The sequence below is a fragment of the Struthio camelus genome, chromosome 3, assembly GCF_040807025.1.
Source record: "Struthio camelus isolate bStrCam1 chromosome 3, bStrCam1.hap1, whole genome shotgun sequence".
In the NCBI taxonomy this organism is placed as follows: Eukaryota; Metazoa; Chordata; class Aves; order Struthioniformes; family Struthionidae; genus Struthio; species Struthio camelus.
This window is the reverse complement of record NC_090944.1, coordinates 129839578-129862899: the sequence shown is the minus strand read 5'-3', so window position 1 is coordinate 129862899 and position 23322 is coordinate 129839578. Positions and strand designations below refer to the sequence as shown.

Below are 23322 nucleotides of genomic sequence, written 5' to 3'. Positions count from 1 at the left end.
CCTTATATTTTTCCTTTGCTCCTGCGTGCTGCCTGTCGGAGGTTCACTCCCCGCTGGTGTGTCAGCTTTCCTCCTGAGGGCAGCAGTCGTCTGTGCGTGCTGCGTATGGCGTTTCCTGAAGAGGGGAGAAAAATACGCGTTTTTAAGCAGGCGCTTGTAAAGCGGTTGGTGAATATGGATGCAAAGTTAGGCTGTTAAATTTATTGATGGGCCTACATAAGGATGATGTGGTTTTTCAAAAATACTCAGCTCGCATGATCTTCGTTGAGGCCGATGCCGCTTTGCAACGCGGGTTACTCTGAAGTCTGGGAGTGGATGAAGAAGTGCCATGGGCATCTCGTCATGGGCAGTCTTGGCGCTTGCAGTTATGGCTCGTATATATTGAGTCAGGTTCACCCTCCTCATGGCAGGTTTGTGAAATGAGATTTAAAAGCAATACGCGTTTCTTTAATGGACGTTCAACACTTCTTTCCATAGAAGATTAAATTAGTGGCATAATGGACTAACTACAGCCGAAATCGTCTTCTCGCCCTGTATGTGGTGGTGCGAAACTTCTTGATGGGCTATATGTAAACCAGCTGCTTTTAAAGCAGAGATTAAGCATTGGGCAGAGCATACATACCGAGTGACTTAGAGCTGGCGTGTGTTTATGTGTGTCGTCGCAGGTCTGAAGCGGGGAGCCCCGACCACAGTTCTTCAACTATTGAGCAGGAGTTAGCTGCGCTTGACTCGGAAATGACCCAGAAGTTAGTCGAGCTGAAGGAGAAGCAACAACAGCAGCTGCTGAATCTCCGGCAGGAGCAGTATTACAGTGAAAAGTACCAGAAACGAGAGCACATTAAGCTGGTACGTTTGTTGTGGCGTCTGCTTTTCTTTAGCGATCTCTCAGTCAGTAGCGGAAGCGGTGTGAGGTTGTAGTTAAGTGGTGTTTCCTCTTGCTCGGAGACCCGTCGAGGGCCTGAGTTCCCTGTGGCCCACGGCCACTTCGAGGGTGTCCTGCGTCCCTTGGTCACTACCACTTCTAACGCACTTCAGGGGCTTTGGCTAGAAGGCATAAAGGCAAAACCACCGTTTTTACTAAGTCCTCTAGTTTTGTGAGTTCCCGTTTATTGCTGGGTTTGGATGGTGTTTTCATTGTGTTCTGTCACTTTTTTAAACGTACAACGCTCGAGGAGGCAGGATTAGCTGGAAAACAAATTGAAACACCATGAGAACAAAACCAATTGAAATAGCTGCAAACGTTCCCCGGGGCACAGAGTTGTGCCTGAAAGTGCTCTTATTGCAGGCTGAGTGCTTTAAAGGGAGGCAGAGCATCATCTGTATATGGTGAGGAGAGGTTTTGCATGTATCGGCCCCAGCCAGCTTGTGTTTTTACAGCTGGAGTTTGGCTGAAGCTATGTTAGGATCAGGGGCCCTCTGAGCTAACGGAGAGGCGCTTCAGCAGATGGCAGCTGATGCTGACGAACGTTCAGAGGCTTACAAGAACATTTTTAAAGGGCGCTGCGGGAGTGCAAACTGTTTCTCAAACTCCAGAAAGTCGTATCTCACGGTAGCTTTCTGTTACGTGAAGTTCCGCTTCTGTACCGTTGCGTGAAGCGATTTCTCCCGGGTGTCCTGCCACCCAAAAAGCAGGCCAGAGGGGCTCAAACGTGTGGGAAGCGCTTAGCAGCGCCCTTTCGCGAATGCGTTGCCGTGGGTCAGAGCGCGCTGCCCCTATGTGTCTCTAGTGGTACGTGAATCACTTCCGTGTCACGGAGCAGGCGCAGCGCCGGAGCACGCGAGCGGTGCAGCTCCCCGTGCCGCAGGGGAGAGCCTCCAGGCGTCAGCTGCCCCGCGCTGCTGCGCCGTGTTGTGAAACCGGGCACCGTCTGTCCCCCGTTCATATATGCGTTGGCAGAAAGTTTAAATTAGTGGGAGGGTTAGAGGAGGTGGAGGCGATAGACAGCCGTCTGCCCTGTCACTGGTTGTCGAGGGCGGCATCCAGCTGCACCGTATTTGGGAACTGAAGGCACAGAGTAACAGGAAAGGGCCTGAATATTTACGGTTTAGTTAGGACCAAAAATTGAGCCTTTACTCACACTGGTGAATGGTTACTCCTGTTGGGTGCAATAACAATTGTCTTGATTTTTATAAAAACAGACCATTTTGGACTCACGTATTTGTGAGGGTTCACGTTGCAGGTTAACTCGTTTCTGATTTCAGAATGGAGAATGGCAGTTCCCGAAGGCAAGTCGCATTTTCTGCGTCGTTCCGTTAGGTAGAGTTATGATAAATTCATTCTTTAACGGAGAACATGCGGACAGCTCTCCCTCTGAGCTGTGCTGTTTGTTCCGATTAAAATTTGGCTTACAGGTGAGAGATTCGTTCTGAGATCTTACTTTTAGAGGAGAGCTTATTCTCAGCATCTTTCTTGTTTTATCTAAGGAAAGAAAAGCTGGATCAGACTAACTGAGCAATTTTTATGTATTCTCTGGTTCGTAGTTGAGAGAGGGTCATTTTACAGAGTCAGACCTAAACTACAGAGGTCACCGGGTCAAATTGGTCAATTTTCTGCTTTAAGTCTTTGAACTTAAACATAAGCCCTGCCCGTGTAAAGACAGTACTGTCCCCAGAGCGTCATCACCGCATGCGTGCTTATTTTCACTCTAAGGGACACTGAGGCACAGAGAAGTTAGGAATCTTGTCTTGTTCCCAGTTCAGTCAACTAGATTTTTTTTTTTTTTTTTACCGATGTCAGCAGAAATGAGATTGAACCTAATGCAGCACAGCAGATTTCAAACCTAGAACCCAGATTTTCTGAATCCAGTGTTCAGTGTTCAAAATGCAGCTTACTCTTCCTTAGCTGTCATGTGTGAATTTTCGATATCCACCTGGCCACAGTGAAATCCAAGCAGATCCATGTAATAGTTTTCTATGCAAGATGAATTTTTTCAGTACTCAGAGAGAACCTCGAAGTATTTAGTGACACAGAAGTTCAGGTTGTAATTTGTATTGTACAAATTCAGTTTGTAGTCATTTATGAATTATCATAGGTATTTTAATTCATACCAATAGTAAAATCTAATAAATATCTTCTAATTTTGCATTTATTATTCTGAGACTACCCAGAAGCAGAAGTACAGAGAGCTAGTAGTTAGTTTCTGTGCAAGTCTGGTCTTGTACGTCTGGACTGCTTAAGTTAAGAATGCATTTTCACTGATAAGAACATTTGTTAGCTTTTAATCATAGGTAACTAGTCAGCGAATGGTATAACCCTTTCGCGTGCGCCACAGACTTTTGAGGAAACTTAGATTTATGTATGCTGTTCAGCTGAAAATACCTATTTTTGTTTTTTGGGTTTTTTTTTAGCTTATTCAGAAGTTGACAGATGTAGCGGAGGAGTGTCAGAACAGCCAGCTAAAGAAACTGAAAGAAACTTGTGAAAAGTAAGGTGCCATTCCCCTTATAACTGATCACAACTCCCTGTGTTTTTTGTTTAGTTCCATTTTTAACTTACCTTTATTTTCTTATACTTTAGAGAAAAGAAGGAATTGAAGAAAAAAATGGACAAGAAGAGGCAGGAAAAGATCACGGAAGCGAAATCCAAGGATAAAAATCAAATGGAAGAGTAAGCGTATTCTTGAATCCGTATCCTTGTATATTATGAAGAAATGCAAGATTTTTCACAGCTGGAAAATCAAAGGATTGCAACCCTAAATACAAGGTTGCTTTTAGTCAGACAGCAAGAGCTGACTAGAGGAGTAGAGTCCTTCTGACTTCAGCTGCTACTGATTTAATTTCTTGAGACAAATCTAATCTGCTGTTCAGGAAGCGTTGAGAGTCTAGGTCTACTGCAGAGGTGCGGTTGTGTGGCATGGGGACATGTTTATGTATGTGTGGCATGAAGATAAGGGAGTGAGAAAAGGTTGGGTGACAGAATGATTCACCAAGACCCTGTTCTTCGAAACACTACTGCTCTGAGTTTGGCTATAAATAGACTTAGTGACTTCAGTTCCTGCAACTTTGAATTTCACCGTAACATAGGTTTTTGCTTGTGAGTTATCTTCTTAAATCTGTTAAAGCTGCTCTCTAAATAGCAGCAACATATTGGAGGGTTTGCTCTACTTTTGTGATAAATTCCCCCCAGATGCTGTGCTACTGATTCTCCTCCAGTGACAATTTTATGTGCTTACTTCTAGTGAAAGAGAGGAGAACTGAGCTCGGAGGGTGCAGTTTCCGTGGACAGAGACAGAAATATTAATTTCATTTGTGCACCACAAGACAAAACAAATTGTAGTTGTGCAGGTCTTCCCAAGGGTATCTAGGTTTGTTTATCCTTCATTTATTGTGGCAAACAGCTCAGAAGGAAAAAGGAACATTCTAATCTTACGCTATTTGCTGGGATAGTCTTTGTTATCAGTCTTTGTTTTAGTAAAATATAAGACCAGTTAAAAATACAGGAGGGACATAAAAAAATCCAAAATATCTGAGTGTTGCCGTATAACAAAGACACAGCTGTGTTGTTTTTTTTTAATCAATAGAAAGATATGTACAAAGTTTTGAGCTTCTCAACATAGAATCTGTGTATTTGGCCGTGCTGAAAGAAGAGGACGCGCTCAGAAGCCCACACATGTGCGCGCACATACACGCGCGCGCACACACACACGCACACAGAACTGCTTCAGCTAATGTAAGAATAGAGGTTAGAGAACTTTATTAAGCATCCCAGAGAAAAGATAACAAAATGAGAATAATTGATTATGAAAAAGACATCAGATTTTAGTAACGCCCGAATAGATAGCAGTTCACTGTTCTTAACGTAGGCAGCTGGGATTTAGAGTACTGTCTTGGATCTGGTCAACTCAAGTTTCCATGAATTATTATTTTGTGTGCCTTAATCCCTTTGGGGGATCTCTTCTTCAGCCTTTCTCCAGAAGCTGCCTAATTACAATCTCATTTAGACACTTAAAATTCAAATACTTCCTCCAAGTTCAGCTTTCTGTGGTTTGAATAGCAAAGTTGTGGACTAAAGTTGAGTCTGTCCTGAGCTGAGCGGGAGTTTTGCCATTGTCTCCAAGTCGTCGCCAGCAGTATCTGTTCGCTGGCAGAGACTACCTCGCTACTATAAAACATGCCACAATGTGGCACTGTGCATCAACTGATGGTTGTGCATTCTCTTAAAAGTCCGTTTAGGGACATAAAAAATACAGCCATCACATAGCAACACCCTATGGCGACAACCTGTGAAAGAGCAGGATTTTTGTTGTGGTGGGTCATGGCAGAGTCTCAAGACTTCGTATAATTACAATGCACCCTATTAGGAATGGCACATCTAGCAAGGGAATAAAAGTTAGGTAGGCAGTCCCATACATTCAAAACATAGCCTTGCCCATTTTGTGGGGAGTTACGGCGGACTAAAATACATTGACGTGATCTTACTGACTGCAATAACTTCTTTATTGCTCCTCCCCAGAGAGAAGACTGAAATGATTCGATCGTATATCCAGGAGGTGGTGCAGTACATAAAAAGGGTATGTCAGGCCATTGCATGTGTTTATTTTTCATTTGGGGGGTGTAAAATGTCCACCTGCATGTTTCAGGTGTTTTTTCACTGAAGATTATAAGCTTCTAAAGATTCTAAAGATTAGGCAAGTGCAGATTTTTCGCAGATGCTGTATAGACTGTTATTGACATCCCACTTAAACTGGAATTTCAGGTAGTTCTTGAGTAATTGTTAGTCAGTCTTTGGGTGTATGGCGGTGAGAGGGGCAGATTTTAATACAGTTGTGATGTGATCTTTGAACGTTCTGTGTTTATTCATGGGAAACGTGCTCCATGGTTGCTTTCAGATACTGAGAAATGTTTTGTTTGTTTGTGTGTCTTTTTAATTGGCTTGCTGTCTCGTGAATGCAATGCTAGCATAAGAAACTCCCGCAGTCAATAAATGCTTAATTGCAGAATATATTTTAACCTTAGTTACATTTGTACAGGTTCTAAGCTCTACAAATAAAAGTCAAAGAATTTCATTACAGGCGTAAGCTTTTTTGTAGCTGTGGGTGGTTTACTCTGGGCTGAATGTGAGCACTGCCGTGTCTCGCTGTGTGAAACTACAGTGAAACGTGCCACTATTGATTTTTTTCTTAATTTCAGTGCAGGGAAAGTTTGACTCAAAAGTGAGCCCATTTTCACTCAAAAATGCTTTGATTCAGGAAACAACCTAAGGAATGTGTTTAGCAATTTAAGTAGGTTTAATTCCTGCTGGAATCAGGCACGTGTTTGAGTGCCCTGTTAAATGAAATCCAGAATTTATCAGCATGTTCATTCAGGACTCTGGAACTGCAGATCCTCTTCTCCTGGGGACAGAAGAATGTTGTCAGTAGTATTACAGTCTATAGTAAATATTTTAGACATTTCTGATTTTAAATCCTATATGTGAAGTTTGATATGTATTGTCCACGTAACAACTGCTACAGCAGTGTAGCTCAGTGATGGTTATGAGAAAGGTGTGTAAGCTTATATTAGAAATATTCACAGTTAGGATGATAATATTTTAATTTTGGTAGATTAAAAAGTTTGGGGGGAAGGGGTGGGAAAGAGAGGATGTGCCATGTCTGAGACAGGACTCTTGTATTTTCTTGTAGCTAGAAGATGCTCAAAGTAAAAGACAGGAGAAACTTGTAGAAAAACACAAGGAGATTCGTCAGCAAATACTGGATGAAAAGCCCAAGGTAAAGAGTTTTGAACAATGTTATACTGCTTAAAAACGTTCTTTAGAAGAGCAAGTGTTCTGTGCATCAGGTAGGCTGATGTTTAAACTTGACAGTCCACGCATAAATCGTAGCTATTTTTTCTGATGTTTAGGGTGAAAAACACATCAAGTAGCAACCTAGTAGGGAATACGACCTCAAGTCCAGATGCCACATGAGAGTGGGTTTATGTTCTAGTACTTCCAGCATGTCCTTAAAGAGCCTTCAGTGTAAACGGTGCTTCTGACCAGCAGAGTGTGCCCTTCGCTCTTAGGTGCTTTAGCTGTACAAAAACAAAACACAGTTTACATTGGAAAGAAAGAGATATCTTTTTAGCATGCTTGCCTCAGATATATGTGATAATTGATGAGGATATATTTTTGTGGAAAACAATGAGCAATTTTTATAATATTAGTGCTTAATGTTAGATATTATTAGCTGGATTTCCTCCGTTTGCTTTTGTGCACTGCATCTATGCGCGATATTCTGAAACACAAACACTTTTTAAATTTAAAGACCAGAGGATGCATCTTGCTCCTAGTGAAGCTAGTGCTCGTTTTGCCATTGACTTCAGTGGAGAAAGTTCAGAATTCTTCATTTGGATATGATTTTTCGGTGGGAAAAGCCTGGTAACTAAACAATCAGCCTATTTGTACAGAGACATGTTTTCATCAGGGTTTACATGCAGGTATGATTCTCCACAGCCCTTCGTGTCGTCTCTGCTTTCATTTTTTCTGCACTAGCTCACATATGTGTTCTAGGATTCACTTTTAATTTCTTGTCTGTGTCCACAGTCCTGATGTTTCCCTGCTTGCGTTACAGCTGGAATTTCAGTATTGGTGTCAGCTAATCAGTGTTGTCATCTCATTTCTGTGAAATATCAAGCGTGTCAATTAGACTAACGTCTGAATAGCTAGCACTTTGCAGTAGTTTAGATAAAGAAAAATATTTGTATTTCTAATTTTCTGCTCTGATTTTAATACTCATTTTCTAAATAAGTCAGAACTTTTCAATGTTCTGGGTGTCGGGGTCAAAAGAAAGTTCAAAATATGTTTTGAATTTGATATTTTAGGATCATGAGCTTCTCAGGCATGTGAATTTAAAAAACTTAAGTTTAAATGCTGAATGTAATTCAAAGAATAATCGGTCAGTACTTGTAATACCAGTTTTTTACAAATACTTGGACACTTGATTACTTTGTGTCTGTGTCCTTTTTTTGTTTTTGTTTTTGTTTTATTTTTTAATTTGTTGACTCATTGGTAAGTAGCAAATCTGTACTGAAAATTTGTCACTAAGTAGTTGGGTTGCATTTTGAAAGACTGTACTGGGCTGGTAGCACTAGACTCTTTCCTCAGCTGTCCCCATGCCAAAAGTTGGTACATGGCACTGAGCAGTTCCAGATCCCTTGTCTGCCCCTGCGTCTGGCCGTCAGTTGAAGCGCTGCAGTAATCAGCGCTCCGTAGTCAGCGCTCTCCGTTTCTCCTGAGAAGGTCCTCTGCAGTAACACGGCTCACAGGGGCTGGCTGCTTTCTTTCATTTCCCACCTGCTGAAATGGCTTTGCTGAATATACGTTGGTATATGCCTCTTATTAGCATGAGAGGATTTAGGCAAAACGTGATTGCTCGTTTTATTAAGTCTCTTTTTATTTTTTGCTTCGTATTTCATGTTCATATTTACTTCGTAAGCTTCCTTTGTGACAGGGCATATGATATAAAATAGATCAAATATCTTCCCAGTTGAGAAGAACCAATATATTTAATGCAAATATCAGCCTTTCTAGGGATAACTTTTCTAACGGGCTGGCCTCTCGTGTTTCGGTATCCAAACTCCTACTGAAATTCATGCTAGCTATGTCATAAGGGTTTTCTGGCAGGATCATCTCAACACCTAAACAAAAACGTTAATATATGAAGAAGGAAAGAATTCCTCTTTTTGTATTCTTACCAGTGATTCCACTAGGGACAGATGTGCCATCATTAATCACTGTAATTTGGTTATTAATCAGTGACTTACAATTTGTTGTGTTATGACTTTGTGTACAGAGCTCTGTCATAGCCAGCAAGAACATTGCTTCACAAGGCATTGCCAACAGGCTGCCATAGCAATGAGATGAATATTTTTTTAAGTATGAGTTTGCAGCTTCCTTTGTTGCAGTGTGGGTAGGTCACCAGAGGATAATTTGCCTTAGAGTGCTGACATGTTAGACAACCACTTTTAAAAACTGCACACGATCTCCGTGCAAGTTAGTTCTATGTACTGAAGGCAGAGGGTTTGCTTTTTGTTTTGTTTTAAAATCTCACGTGTCTAGATGGAGGTGCTTAACTCGGAACTGATTTACACCCTTAAACTCTGCGTTTCCCTCGCATATGTTATTTCTTTCTAATGTTTAGGTATGAGACTGTGTTTCAGCTTTCATTTGCAGGACTCTCATATAAAAAAAAAGCCTTTCTCTCATATAAGAGTTGAAGAGAGTTTTACTTCCTGAGCTGATGCTGTTAGGAAAAAGGCTGGAAACAATTATTCAGCCTCTTGCGATCCCACTGAAGTCAGTGCAAGCACTGGCTTTAATGGACCCAGAATTTCATACTGTATCTGCCAAAGTAATGAGGATACCTGAATCACAAACTAATCTCTGATGCTATAGAAGCTAGAAATCATCAAATCCCTGTGTGTGTATGGAAACAGGCCAACCACTCCCACAACCATGTTTAGAAAAGGAAAATCTCACCTTCTTAAGAAGTCAGAGACTGACCGACCCTTGGTCAAGAAATTTCTAGCTTGAGTGCTGTTTTAGAGAAAGTACAGTGGAAACAAAGTTCAAATATTCTCATGCTGCTGTGGTTTTTTTTAACAGCATCATTTCCAAACAAGCCTGTATGTATTTTCTTTTCTCCTTTGTTTTCTTCTTCTTTTTTTTTTTTTTTTTTACATTATCTGTTTGCAGCATTATTATCAGGAAGACTTTCAGTTTTTTTCTCCCCCATTCTGCTTCTTTGTCTTCTTCTCTTAGTTCTTAATACACAGTAAGCTTGTCCAGTCGTGATCTTCTGTCCCTTGAGCATCTCTTCCACATCCTCTGAAGGCTGCTATAGAAACACAGCTCTTTACACCTCAGTACTGAATTCTGTACGTTAGAGCAGTGGGTGATTTTAGATTCTCCGCTCCCGTGTGTCTGGCGCTCCCGAGCTAAGAACAACTGAGTGCGCTGAGGATGAGCGCAGTCGTTGCGTCTCAGTTTCTTTGTTCTTGATAGACTGTGCATCAGATTAAAGATAAATCAAGTGCATTTCTTCCCCCTCTCCTGTTTCCTCCCATTTCATTGTAATTACCAAAATCAATACACATGAGACATGACAAGGAATTAATTATTTTTCTGAGAATTGACTCACTTACAGTAAATAGACCCAGGCCCCCTCTAATTGCAATCCATGAGAGTTTTGTTATTGAGGCTCACGGGCCAGAGTTAAACTCATTCAAATGTCAACATAATAACTGAGGCTCCTTAACTGAGGCTCCTGTGCTATTGAAAACAGCCCCAGCTCCCATTCAGAATCACTCGACTCTTTTGGACCATGTTCTTGCAGCCAGAGCTGTCCAGGGAGTTGTAACGCATGTGGTTCCTGGTTCTGCAGCTTGTGTTCGTGTTTCTCCTCCCACCTATTCTGCTGTCCACAATCCCACCTTAGCCAAGTGCTGCCAGATGGTGCATGCTCCTATAGAAAGCCTGGCACTCCTCAGGGAAAGGCTTTACCTAGGCAAAGGGTGCATCAGAGCTGTAGAGGAGCTATGCAAAATTTCTTGTAAGTGTTATCTGTCTCTGCTTTTCCCACGTGAATTGAGTACAGCCTTAAGGTGTGAAATTCTTTTTTTCCTCTCAAAAAGTATAATGAAAACAATTAAAAATATATAACTCTTGATAATGGAAAGTAAAAGCATCCGATGCTTGCTAAGTCACTTTCAAAGAACACATTTATTATCTCACAGCATGATATGCATTATTAATTGCGTGCAGTGGGAGTCGACACTTCTATAGCCAATCAATAATTAATATTAGCACTGTTCCTGAAAATTTATGGGGACATAAAATGGCACATATTCAAGGAGTTACAGAACAAATTAGTGAGATGCTGATCCTTTACAGTAGCAAGCCTTTTATACCTCCAGTGTCTTCTTTTCATTACATAGGGCTGGAAGGGACACCCAGGGTGTTTTGTATCTGGTCTAGCTGTTTTTACAATGAATCACAAATCATGTAAGTCTATTAAGGAAGCAATGCTGGGCAATACTACTTAAAACAAGATATTTGAAAATCCAATGAATGATTTCATAGATTTCAGATCCGTACGTTCTAATTTCCTGGAATATCTCAAAATGAATTGATCTTTGTGAAGGTTACAGCTTGTCATAAATGCTTTAGATAAACCATTGTGCCCTTCTTATGCAGATAAGGTCACTGAGTTGAGTGGAACTGTTACTGAGAGCAAGGGCACCAGAACCACCTCTCTAACTTTTGAAAGCAAGTGTATTATGCAGCGCGTTTTGCTTTGATTTCAGTTAAACGTAGAGCACAGAACCACTCTATAAGTTCAGCTGGAAGGAAGCAGTTCTTAGGAACTTTGATGAATATTCCAGTATCATTTCACCTCACCTCTCACAATGACAATGTGGTGTTCACCGCAATCTCCTTTTTTATCCTTTACACCTCTGTAGGAAGCCAAACTGTCTGTTGGGTTAGCTGCACTTCAGTTCAAACATTTCCAAATGCATTCCAGTTTAACCACAGGCAACTATTCAACAGTTTTGGGAAGGAGTTTGGAGAAAAGATTATTTCAGCTTGCAGAGTTTTATGAGACTTTGCACTGCATGGATTTGGATTCAATGGGGGGACATTGCCCTGCTAAAATAGTATTCAGACTCTGTGCAAGTGCAAAAAGACCTGAAAAAATTAACTGATAGCCACTGTACTATTTGAGAAGTTCTGCTTTTGTTTTCTCTATGTTTAGGTAAAAATTATTTCTTCTGTGAGTTGGGTCAGTTTTACCATCTCTAAAGTTTAAAGAGAAATCTCTCTTGGATTTGTGGTTGTTAAGCTAAAATGAGTTATAGCAGTATCTGCCAAAAAAGTACAGAAATAAGAGGGTTGGAAATAATTTAATGTTTGTTTCACTGTTCAGCTTTGGGTTTTGGTGCTTGTATATTCATCAGAGGGGAATAATAAAATGCTGTTCTGCCTCATTAAATGGGCAATAGCATGGAGAAATGAGTGGAATTTACTTAGTCTCGAAGAGCAACAAATACTTAAAAAGAATGTTTTTACAAAACCAAAATTTTCTAGACTGAGATTTCCAAATCCTCCTTTGACTTGATCTTTAAGGATCTGGCATCTTCCCACTTCTGTGTCAGAGCATGCATTCAAATTGAAGGATGTACTTTTCAGGGGCTATTCACTCGAGGACCTGAGCACTTTGCTCAGCACCTCTGAGCATCTTAAGTCCTAAGCAACAATCATCCTAATTATCTAATAGGCTTTGAGTAGCTTAAACCCTGATGTTTGTTTAAATGTTATATTAGTGCAATTGTTAGGTAGTCCCTAGTTGCAGGCTGTTTCTTCATAAAACTGGGGTTGTCTCTTTTTTTGCTTCTCTCAATGGGCAAACAGTGCAGAATGCACTTTAAGCCTGTAAGTTGAATAGTAAATAACCTTGCTTCACTCATTAACATGAAATAGGCTGACCTTTGTCTTATGCAAATTTTATACCAAAAACCACTCAGGAATGCTAACTTTCAAATCAAACGGCATCACATCTCCAGTGAGAATATGCAAAATGCTTTTTAAATTTTATTTTAATGAATTCTGATATCACTTATTTTGAATAGAGATGTCACAGAACCTTTGTAGGAAGACTGTAAATTTAAAGAAGTATTTTCATGAGAGACATAAGAGAAAAGAAATTCAGGTTGGTGTTTGTTGACAAAGAATGCTATTTTTCCCCCGCATGTATCATTCAACTGGAAACCAGAAAAAAAGTTGGAGTTTATTTGGAGCTGCAAAGAAAAAAAAGGAAAATAAATTGCTTGAAAGGCCAAACTTTTTTGCAGTTTGCACCGTAGTAAGCGAAAAGCAGTGTTCTGAAGGTAGCTGAGTCGCTGATGATTTAAACTGGCATGAGTGAAAGCTGAGTATGGTCCATAATGGAAGTCAGGTAGTAGACAGATTTGATTTTGGAATGTCAGTGAGATTTTCCTGGATAACACGCTAATAAAACAGCACTGTGGAAAAAAACTTTTAAGAAAGGTGATTTCAGAATCCATTTACCATCTGTGGGCAAAGGGGGTTGCAGGATATTTAAAAGAAAAAAAAAAGTCAGCCCATTTGAGTTTTCCTGAATAAAACAAACCTCACTAATTTCTTCTTATTTGCGTAAGTCAACCTGTTCCTTGTTTCATCCGGCTTGGGTAAGGACAGACTTCATGTCTCAGCTCACTGTGGTTACCTATTCGGTAAGCCTACCCAATAGACCCAAGAAAGCCAAAATCCAGCACTCAGACCCTCCTGCTCCCTGCTGTTCCCCTCTTGTGTCTGACTTGGCGCTGTATGGCCGAACATAGGGAGAGCTTCCCTACCGCTCTGCAGCTCCCGCTTGGCTGGAGGGAAGGTGAAGGCAGCTCTGTATACTCAAAGTCAGAGCTGGTGTCCCCCCAGATACCTTCCTCTCCTCAGTAGGAAGTACAGCAGCACCCATAGCTGTCTGCTTTGGTGAGAGGACAGAGGTGCATGTCTGAGACCTCTTTTGGCCTCCAGAAAGTCATCCAGCTTTGCACCCACCAATGGCCACTGCTAGAGCAGCGCAGGACAGCATATGGCATCTATACCGCTCCAGGGCAAGCTGCCATGCCTTTATTGCCCCTATTGGCTTCTGTAACATCGTGGAGGGCTTGGATCGGAAGACAGATTAGCCTAGCTGAATATAAATAATAAGCAATGAATGTGCTGTTATGTACTGTTGTGCAGCTGAAAGGATGTCCTCCCGTTCATAAGTGACTGGTGCAATGACAATCCATCAAAATGACAGAACAGATCAAGTTTCCTCGCAGTCAGGGGTATTCCTTCAAAATGCCATCCCCACACTTGTCAAAAGCAAGAAAGTTGCTTGTATTTATACAGTAAAGGATTATACAGTACCGCACTGTTACTCTTAATTGTCTTAGGTATTTAATTTGAATTAAAAAACAGTTCAATTACAGGGGGAACAAAGTCACAAATTGCCAGGAAAATGATCAGCGGTGTAATAAACGTTGGAAAGTTAAATCCGTTTTCCTTTGGTAACGTAAATTGCCAAAGTATGTCTAACTCCTGATTTTAACATTTGTGAAGAGTTAATTCTTCTTAAAACAAGTAATCTTCCTATGCAGGAAAGAGGAGAGGGCAGTGTGTTTTACCATAGACTGAACAGAAAACCAGAAAGAAGATGCGAAAGCGAACATGTAGCGTCTGTCTGCCAAGTCCAGTTCAGGAAGCTTACATCGTAGCGGGAGCGCGCTGTCTCTGCTGGCGTGTGCTCCTCTGTGTGCTGCAGATTGCTAAGGATGACAAGAAAATACCAACCTGGAGTGAATAGTGTAACACTAGAAAGGCCACTTACCTGTTCTCTGTCACCTCGCAAAGCTCTTTCACCTGCAATATCCCGTTCTCTGCTGAACTGCAGTATGCTATTAAGCTTAAAGGAAAGTGCTGGGCATTTTCTATGTTCATCCAGAGCAGACGGGCTCTCGTTTCGCCACTCTAAGTCCCTCACACTCCTGTGTGCTTAGCCAGAGTAGGGCCTGGCCCTGGTTGAGGTGCTGCCCAGGGCACAGGGCACCTTGCACAGGGCGCCAAGCGGACGCGGAGCGGAAGCCACAGGCTGCAGTCCCGCCTGGCCGGCGTCATTCAGTAACCTGTGCCCCTGTGTTGTGCAGCTCCCTGCTCCTGCGCTCACCTTGTTTCAGCGTTTCTTATGCTCTCCATAGCAAACTTTTCCCAAAATGTGAGCAGGTAGCTAACAAGCTGCAAGATAGCAACCTGCTGTAAGAAAAAAGTGCGCTAAACTAACTTGAATGTTAAGACTGTTATCTCTGAAGAAAAAAGGGCTGAAAATGATATTAAAACGTTTAAAGAGGCTCAGGATTGTAAGCGCTTTGTGTCAGAATGTGTTCCAGCCTAGACCATGCACTACTTAATCCTGACAAAAGTCTCTGCTAGGAAAATAACTGTGCTTCTGCAAGGGCAGCTGTTTTCCATGCTAAACCTAAGGGAGGAAAAGAGCACCGATAAGCTGTTGACTCCCTCTCACCTTTTCCTAAGCTAGAATAATACTTTGTAGAATACATATATTATAAAAAATAAGCTTAAGAGATACATAGTGTGTAGGTATATAGTATATATAAAATGCACTGTAGCATATATAAATATACACACACACACACACACACCCCCAACTGTAGTACTTTATATAGTATCTTTTACACAATTCCATCACTCAAAGTTAAGGTCAGATTCAACAGTGAGCACCACAAAGGTAGAACCACACGCTCCTATACAACTTTAATCTTTGTGCAACAGCAGCAATGGATGCTGTCTACCTTGACTTCAGCAAGGCTTTTGACACTTGACTTCAGCAAGGCTTTTGACACTGTCTCCAATAACATCCTCACAGGCAAGCTCAGGAAGTGCAGCCTGGAGGAGAGGCCAGTGAGGTGGATTGAGAACTGGCTGGATGGCCGAGCTCAGAGGGTTGTGATCAATGCTACAGAGTCTAGCTGGAGGCCTGTAGCTAGTGATGTCCCCCAGGGGTCAATACTGGGTCCAGTATTGTTTAACTTATTCATCAATGACCTGGAGGAAGGGACAGAGTGCACCCTCAGCAAGTTCGCTGATGATACAAAACTGGGGGGAGAGGCTAACACCCCAGAAGGCTGTGTTGCCATTCAGAGGGACCTGGACAGGCTGGAGAGGTGGGCGGAGAGGAACCTCTTGAAGTTCAACAAAGGCAAGTGCAGGGTCCTGCACCTAGGCAGGAATAATCCCATGCCCCAGTGCAGGCTGGGAGAAGGACCTGGGAGTCCAGGTGGACAAGAAGTTAAGCATGAGGCAGCAATGTGCCCCTGTGGCCAAGAAGGCCAAAGGTATCCTGGGGTGCATTAGGCAGAGTGTTGCCAGCAGGTGGAGGGAGGTGATCCTGCCCCTCTCCTCAGCCCTGGGGAGGCCTCACCTGGAGTACTGTGTCCAGGTCTGGGTTTCCCAGTATGAGAGAGATGTAGAGCTCCTGGAGCGAGTCCAGCGAAGGGCTCCTAAGATGATGAAGGGACTGGAGCGTCCCTCATGTGAGGAGAGGCTGAGGGAGCTGGGCCTGTTCAGCCTGGAGAAGAGAAGACTGAGGTGGGGATCAAGGTGTATAAGTACCTGAAGGGAGGGTGTAGAGAGGATGGGGTCAGACTCCTCTCGGTGATGTCCAGCAATAGGACAAGAGGCAACGGGCACAAACTGAAACACAGGCAGTTCTGTCTGAACGTGAGGAAAAACTTACTTTCTGTGAGGGTGACAGAGTACTGGAACAGGTTGCCTAGAGAGGTGGTGGAGTCTCCTTCCCTGGAGATATTCAGAAGCCATCTGGACACATTTCCTGGGCAACCTGCTGTAGGTGAGCCTGCTTGAGCAGGGAGGTTGGACTAGATGATCTCCAGAGGTCCCTTCCAACCTTAACCGTTCTGTGATTCTGTGACTTGTTAATTATAAGATCTTCAATGCAAAAGAAGAACTGGAACATGACAGATGATAAGATATTTAGTTTGACACAACTAAGAGAAAGATGTTAAAAGAAATATTAATGGTTATTACTGTAAACTCATTAGAGAGCTTTTTAAAAATACATGAAATGAGGAAAAAATATGTTCCTTAATGAACAGTGAAATGAAGTCACTGGTCTTGCAACGATTGGAGTATATGCACAGCTTTACATATACAAATGGTTCGTTAAGGCAGTGCTTATGTCTTTGTGGAGAATCACTCTGCAAAACAGAGCAAGTAATACTGCTTTTTCATGAGTGACGTAGTAGTACAGGTTCAAATACACGTTCAAGGTACAGGTTGGTCTTGGTAGTACACTCATGATAAGATGTGTGTTGAGTTTGTCTTTTTTACAGTGAGACGCTTCAGGAAGATAAATACACTAGTAGAAGGGATAGCAGAAATGCCAAAAATAATGTGAGAGTTTCAAAGGAATACATGGATTAAAAAGTATATTTACAATCATGACAAAAAAATCCCTAAATTTTTCTCACAGAGCAGGGAATCTGTGATATTACTTTTAGAAAGAACAAAAATTCCTGCAACAGGAAAATGTTGCTTTGATATGCAGTATCTTCTCCAGTAGTTCAAGAGCATTGAGTTGTTGATGAGCTAGGAGGTTTTGAACCTTATATTGAAGTTCAAACCTCACAAGAACGTTGAAGTTTTAAAAGTGCCATTCCTAGGTCTTCCTGGCACCTGCTAATCAAAGTCATCAAGGCCCCCCTGGGCATGCGCTAGAGTTGGCAGCTGAGTTTGAGCAGGGGGACAAAGCCGCGTGCATCCAAAAGGAAGAGAAGGTGCAGCGATAGGGACACCAGGATCTCAGACGCATTTCAGCACATGCTTCCATACCACCTGGGTACAGCCCTCAAAGGCCTGACAGCCCTTCTTAGTCTGCAGCAAAGTAGTTGGGGAAGTAGACCAGCAAGCTGTTCCTGTCCTGTTTGTTCCCTTGAAAGATTAATTTTCATTACGTTTCTCCTCTGAATCATTTCCAACAAATCAGCACTTTCTGACAGAAACACAGGAGTTGTGGATGATGTTATTATATAGTTTTAACTACAGTGATTCAGTACCTTTGGTATTATCCAGCCATTTGATGGCAGGAGGAGGTTCTCTCTAAGACCTTGTGGAGTGTGACTAGGCACATAAACTACAGCTATGATCCTGTAAGTGATCTTTTATGGAGTCCTAGAGACTTGTGAGTTTTGTGCGGAAAAAGTGGATGTACCAAGGAAATGGAAGCTTTCCAGAGACGGTTAGATATAGAGGCCTGCTCAAGAATGAACGAGATGAATTTCTAAACTCTTGTAACATTGACCTTTCCAAGTCAGTAATAGACCCAGAGATCATCTGTAGGAAAATTGTCATGAGAATGACAAAAGTTGACAATGTTTTAGTACTTCTTCTTTTTCCCCTAAAAAAAAAAAAAAGAAAAGAAAGCAAGCGTTATTTCAAGAGTTCTGATGTTCGTCTGATGGAAAAATTTCCTTTTCAAGCTTACTGAATATGGGACAAGGAGTCTCAACGTGGACTCATTCTATACATTTTGCAGATCTCAGGGACTGGCCACTAGTTTATAGAAATGAATGAAGACGTGTACTATGAAGAGATGTACTAAAGAGACAAGTGTTACCAGATGTACTGTACTGGTAATGGTAGGAAGAGTTTGTTGGGTTTTTTTTTAATTTCTTTTCTTTCTGCATTTTCCCACTTCCTCAGTTTTGCCAGCTCTCCTGCTGTCTTGTACTCAGACATTCTTTTCACAGTATGTCGTTTCTTTCTTAGGCTCTTTTCTTAGACTTCTTTCTTATACTTCTGTTTTCGTGCTCTCCCCCTAGTATTGCTCTTCCTCTTTGCCACCACTTGCTGCTATTAAATTGTAAGGAGTACCTACAAGTACTTATAGAAATAGTGTTTCTTTCAAATTAAAAGACAAGTCCAAAGAGAAGAGCTGCTGAAGAACTGACATGTTCTTCATGTCTGTAAGCTTGGCTGTATAAGTGGAAAATGTTGCAAAGTCTTTCATCAAATAGAAGATTTGCTAAACCAGCTCCGAAAGAGATGTATGAAAAAATAATCCTTCATAAGCACCCCAAAACTCTGTGGTCTAAGAGGAAGAGTAATATTTCAAGTGAAAGCAATGAAAAAATGGAACTGAAACTACAATTAAACAGCAGAGAAAAAAACATGAGTGGGGCTAAGGAATTTAGATGAAATATTGAGACTTAGATAAGACTTCAGGGAGAAAAAGAGAAATACAGATGAAAGTGTCTTTGCTGGGAAATAGGATATAGATTCTGGGTTCATTCTCTGTTATTACAGTTTTCGTTTTATGTCCAGTCCAATACAGAAAAAATGCAATGTAAGTGCCTGTATCAAGTGTCAGTCTTGCCTTCTGTGCTCTGAAGTGTGTGAGCCATCAGCAATGTGGGCTTTGTTCCTACAAATACTTCAATAATTCTGAGTTTATGCAACAGCCTGCAATCCATATGCTGCTGCACATTTCGGCTACTGCTTGAGGTTTGATTGATGATGTTCCACTGTCATAGTCATCGTTGCATGATGAGGAAATGGGCAATTACAGTTTTGCTTTTGAGATCAAGGCCAAAGAATGATGGTGGATTAGATGTGAATTGCTTAACCCTTGTTATAATTGCTGTCCCTGGTGTAGAGATAAGTGGCAGGTTTTATATCAGGAGAGGGACTACTGGACTGTGCAGCGAATACACGGGGGAGGTGGGCATGTGCAGCACAGAATCCATGACAACAGGGAGCTTGGCAGTGCCGCCCTCAGTGCGCAAGGGATGTCAAGCTAATAAAAGAGATTGCCGATTGTCGCTTGAATGTGGTTTTTTTTTTTTTAATTGTAATTCATGGTGGGGTCTAGGGCCACGCTGACAACCGCTCAATCTGATATTAGGGCATAGTGTCTAACCAACTCTGCTGCTCCTAGCAAGATGTTCTGGCTCTTTTGGGTCAGAATTAATTTTTTTTTTCCCCTATTAAAATGAAAGTCAGTGATTTGTCAGTTATTTTGGATTCTCTGTTGTGTTCAGCCCACTTTGTCATGTTTCATGTGCATTACCTGCTGGAACAAATGCAATGGAAGCTGCTTAGTTAACTGCAACTATATTTATAGAATAAGAGTTTGCAGAGCAGGTACATTGTGCTCAACTGTGCAGCCTAGTAGTGCCAAGACTAAGTCTTAGAAATTGTTTTTTTGGTAAATAATGTATTCCCTGCATCCAAAATGTGGTCCAGTACATCCATCAGTTGAGTTTGCAGAATAATATGCTCTGAGACAGAGGAAAATGATCTGATATTTAGAGGAAAAAGTAGAGACAGAAAGAAAGAAAGAAAGAAACCACGATAACAATAGGAGCCAGGGGAATAGATTGTTCACCTGAGTTGCTGGCTCCTGAACTCATTTTCTTTCTCAGACTGAGGGGATTTCAGCCTACCCTAGCAGACTGCCCTAACCAAGATAATGTAAATTGCGGAGGAGATTCCTTGCAGTTGATTTCTTCTGTTTTTTGTTCAAAATAGTTGAATTTTTGTTGACACAAAACAGTCTGAAACCCTGGCATGCTAACACTTGCATCAATGCCCGTACCGTTTCCCTCACTCTTTCTCTTTGGCCCCCTAATGTGCCATTTTCAGAGGGACAGTATTAGCACATTTGAGGCACTGGGGCATTCCCTGCTATGCAAAATGGGTCTTTTCAGGCAGAGCACAAGCTGAATATGCTGAGCACAGGAGTACTGATAAAAGGCTCGTAGCATCAGTTTCCCCCTTTCCCTTGTGAATAGCCCATATGCCATCTCCTTTGCTGTGCTTTTGTTTGAAAGGGCAAAACAGACACAACATTTTAGAGTTAGAGATTGAAATTCACAGCATCCAAAATGAAAACGCTTTGTTTTGTATTTTCGGCACGAATAAATCTAAATATTTCTATATCGAAATCCATCCCTATCTGTTTTTTGCTTTGGGACCTGATCAGCTATTCCCACAGTGCTATTCATTATTCAGACAGAGATACTTTCCAGTAATATCGCACATTTCATTTGGTTTCTTTCATCCCTTTCTTAAAGCAAATGTGACTGCAGACAAGCAATTATATGCCAGTTTTAGTGAAGCAAATACCTTTGGCTCATAAATCAGGGAAGCCTACTAAACCCTAGTTGGCAGCAGAAACCTCAATTAATAATTTTATCTCAATTAAGATGAGATAAAAACAGGAAAGCTAACTCCTGTGATACACTAATATTACCCCCTCTCTTTTGCAAAACGTGCTCTGCAAATACATATCATAGAACTAATAACATGCGTATAGTAATATGCAGGTCTCCTATAGCAGAATACAACAATAATATCTTACAGTGCCTCTGATATCAAATCACACTGAGATTCACATCTTCAAAGGTTTGGGAACAAGGAGGCATTACCATAACTCTGGGTGGTCTATATGTAATTTAAATATATGTAGTTTCCTCAGTGAGTGACGCTTTAATTTTGGTAGACTGCACTCCAGCCCAGCTGTTCTGAGATCCTGAAGGGGCCGTCGATTTGTGGCGTGAGAGTGTGAGCTGTAATCTGCTACAGTAAAATTCAGCTTGCTTGTGTCTTGTATGTTCTGAAGATTAGTAGGTGGAGCATTGCTAATGAGTCATGCTGCTACCTATAACCTCACTAATACTCTCCTAGCTGCTACAAATGTAAGTCAGAGGGAAATTACAAGAAAATTTTATACGGAGCATATATAATCTGTTTATATTCATAAATACATGTGTCTGAGTTTGTGTGCATCTAAAAGTAAATATTTATTATGCATCCATACACACACACGCACAGCAAGTATATTAAGAACATGCATATGCTATGTTTGAAGAGATTAGCTTGATATATCCATTCTGGGTGCATCTGTTAAATTTCAGTTATCCACAGCCTGTTCTTTTCACCAGCATCCTAGCAATTTTATTATATTATTTTGGAAAACATAAAAAACATAGCTTGGAACACCTTGCGGGTTGTAAAATGCAGTATTAGAAAATTATATTAGTGATTTTAAAACTGGCATGATCACCTTTCTGTGATCCAATTAGAGTTGGATCCAATGCCTAGATTTTTTTCTGTTCTCTAAATTTGCCTACTTCGTATTCTAGCTCCCTTCTGAAAAGATAATAAATGGAGACTATGAGGAAACAATTTTTTCCTCCTATCCAGTGGGAAGGGACTTGAAGTTCACTGGCAATAAATGCAGCAAAATGGCATGAGGAAGGAGACCTCGGGCCATGTGTAGATAGGAGTTAAAGGTGTAATATCACATTGATCTAGTTTGATCTGCCCAAAATAAGACAGCACGCAGCACTAAACATTAGTACATGCTGCTCACTGCTTAGGAAGGAGCCTGTGCTTGAATATGTCCCATTGATTAGCAATTCAGGGTACTGGTCTCCCTTTTTTTTTTTTTTAACTCCATAGGGGACTTGAGACTAAACCTTTTAGCTCGCGTGCCTGAGTTAGAGCACATAAATCACCTTCATCCATACTTACCCTTCAAAGTTCCCTAACGCTTCTTGATTACGTAGGGAATTGTTAGGATGAGCACATTCAAGATTATGAGGTGTTTAGAGAAGTTGTATATAAATGGAAATAAAATGATAAATACATAGGAAAGAGAAAGGTTGAGAAGAAGGTTTCAATGTGAGCTACCAGTTAGCTAAATTCTCTTGTCAGCAGTCTCCGTATAAACTGCAGTGACTGCTTACCCCAAGGAGAGAGCGTTTGCAATACTTAGACCTAAGTCCCTGTTTCTTTTCTGAAACCTCTCACAAAGAAAGAGATTAAATATAGTTCCATCCTCACCGCAAAGCTTAACACGTGGTGAATAATGGCAGATTGCAAACCAGAGAGATGGCTTGGCAGGGGAGAAGACAGATGAAACATCAAAATTTCATGATGCATTCATTATTTGCATTGACTTCACAATTAATGCCTAGCCTCCCTCCATCCAATAACGGAATAAATCTGTATCCCTATATCTATATAAGGCATACTGCCTAACACTAGTTTTGCATATTTTTTCACTCCTGTTCACTGCGAATGCCCTTTTTGAGAGCTTGAAAAAAAACCTGCTTCCTTTCCAGTTGCTTCATTTTCCTATTTCTCTAATTGGAAATGGTATTTTTCATTTGCTTTCATGTTTATCAGTTTGGGATTTCTGCTTCCTGAGATTATCTAGGTGCCCTGACAAAATTATAATGAAAATGTGCTTGTGGTTGCTTGCAGCATCATTAGCCAATGCCTTTACTGCTAGAGCTGTCCCCTTTCCATCTAGTTTCTGTAATGCTTTTCTGGACAGTTTTCCTTGTGGCTCTCCAGCAAGTCACTTCTTAAATAAGCAGTTCGTGGCTATCTTTTCTGGATTGGGCTTTCCTGCTCCCTCCATTTTTGTTTGATATTTCCTTCTCATGTTAATATGTGGGTTACTAAAAAAACCAGGCTCTCTGCAATTAAAAGGAAAAACAGGTGGGCATCAGTAAGCTTTGTTGTGGGAAGGGTTGCCCAGTAAGGAGAAAATGGATGAAAGAGAGCATCAGGAAGCTGCTTTGGAGGCCTAGCAGCAGTCTAATTTGTTTAGGGCAAACCTAAGATAGAAACAACTGTCCCCAAGGTTCACTGCTGCGTATACTGGCACTGTGAACCATAGCCCATCCTCCTCCATCACTTTCTGTCCTTGGGTCCAGAAAAGGCACTATGGCGTG

At 41.3% G+C, this 23322-nt stretch overlaps 1 protein-coding gene across 2 annotated transcripts in view; it reads left to right on the top strand.

Annotated features, from left to right (window-relative positions):
- The window catches only part of PLCB1 (phospholipase C beta 1), a 448697-nt gene that overhangs the window by 370358 nt on the left and 55017 nt on the right, over window positions 1-23322 (top strand). For both annotated transcript variants that reach the window (XM_068940306.1, XM_068940307.1), the window contains exons 27-31: window positions 666-846; window positions 3349-3425; window positions 3518-3607; window positions 5453-5510; window positions 6621-6707. In XM_068940306.1, coding sequence (XP_068796407.1) covers window positions 666-846; window positions 3349-3425; window positions 3518-3607; window positions 5453-5510; window positions 6621-6707 — 493 coding nt within the window. The remainder of the gene's footprint in view (window positions 1-665; window positions 847-3348; window positions 3426-3517; window positions 3608-5452; window positions 5511-6620; window positions 6708-23322) is intronic.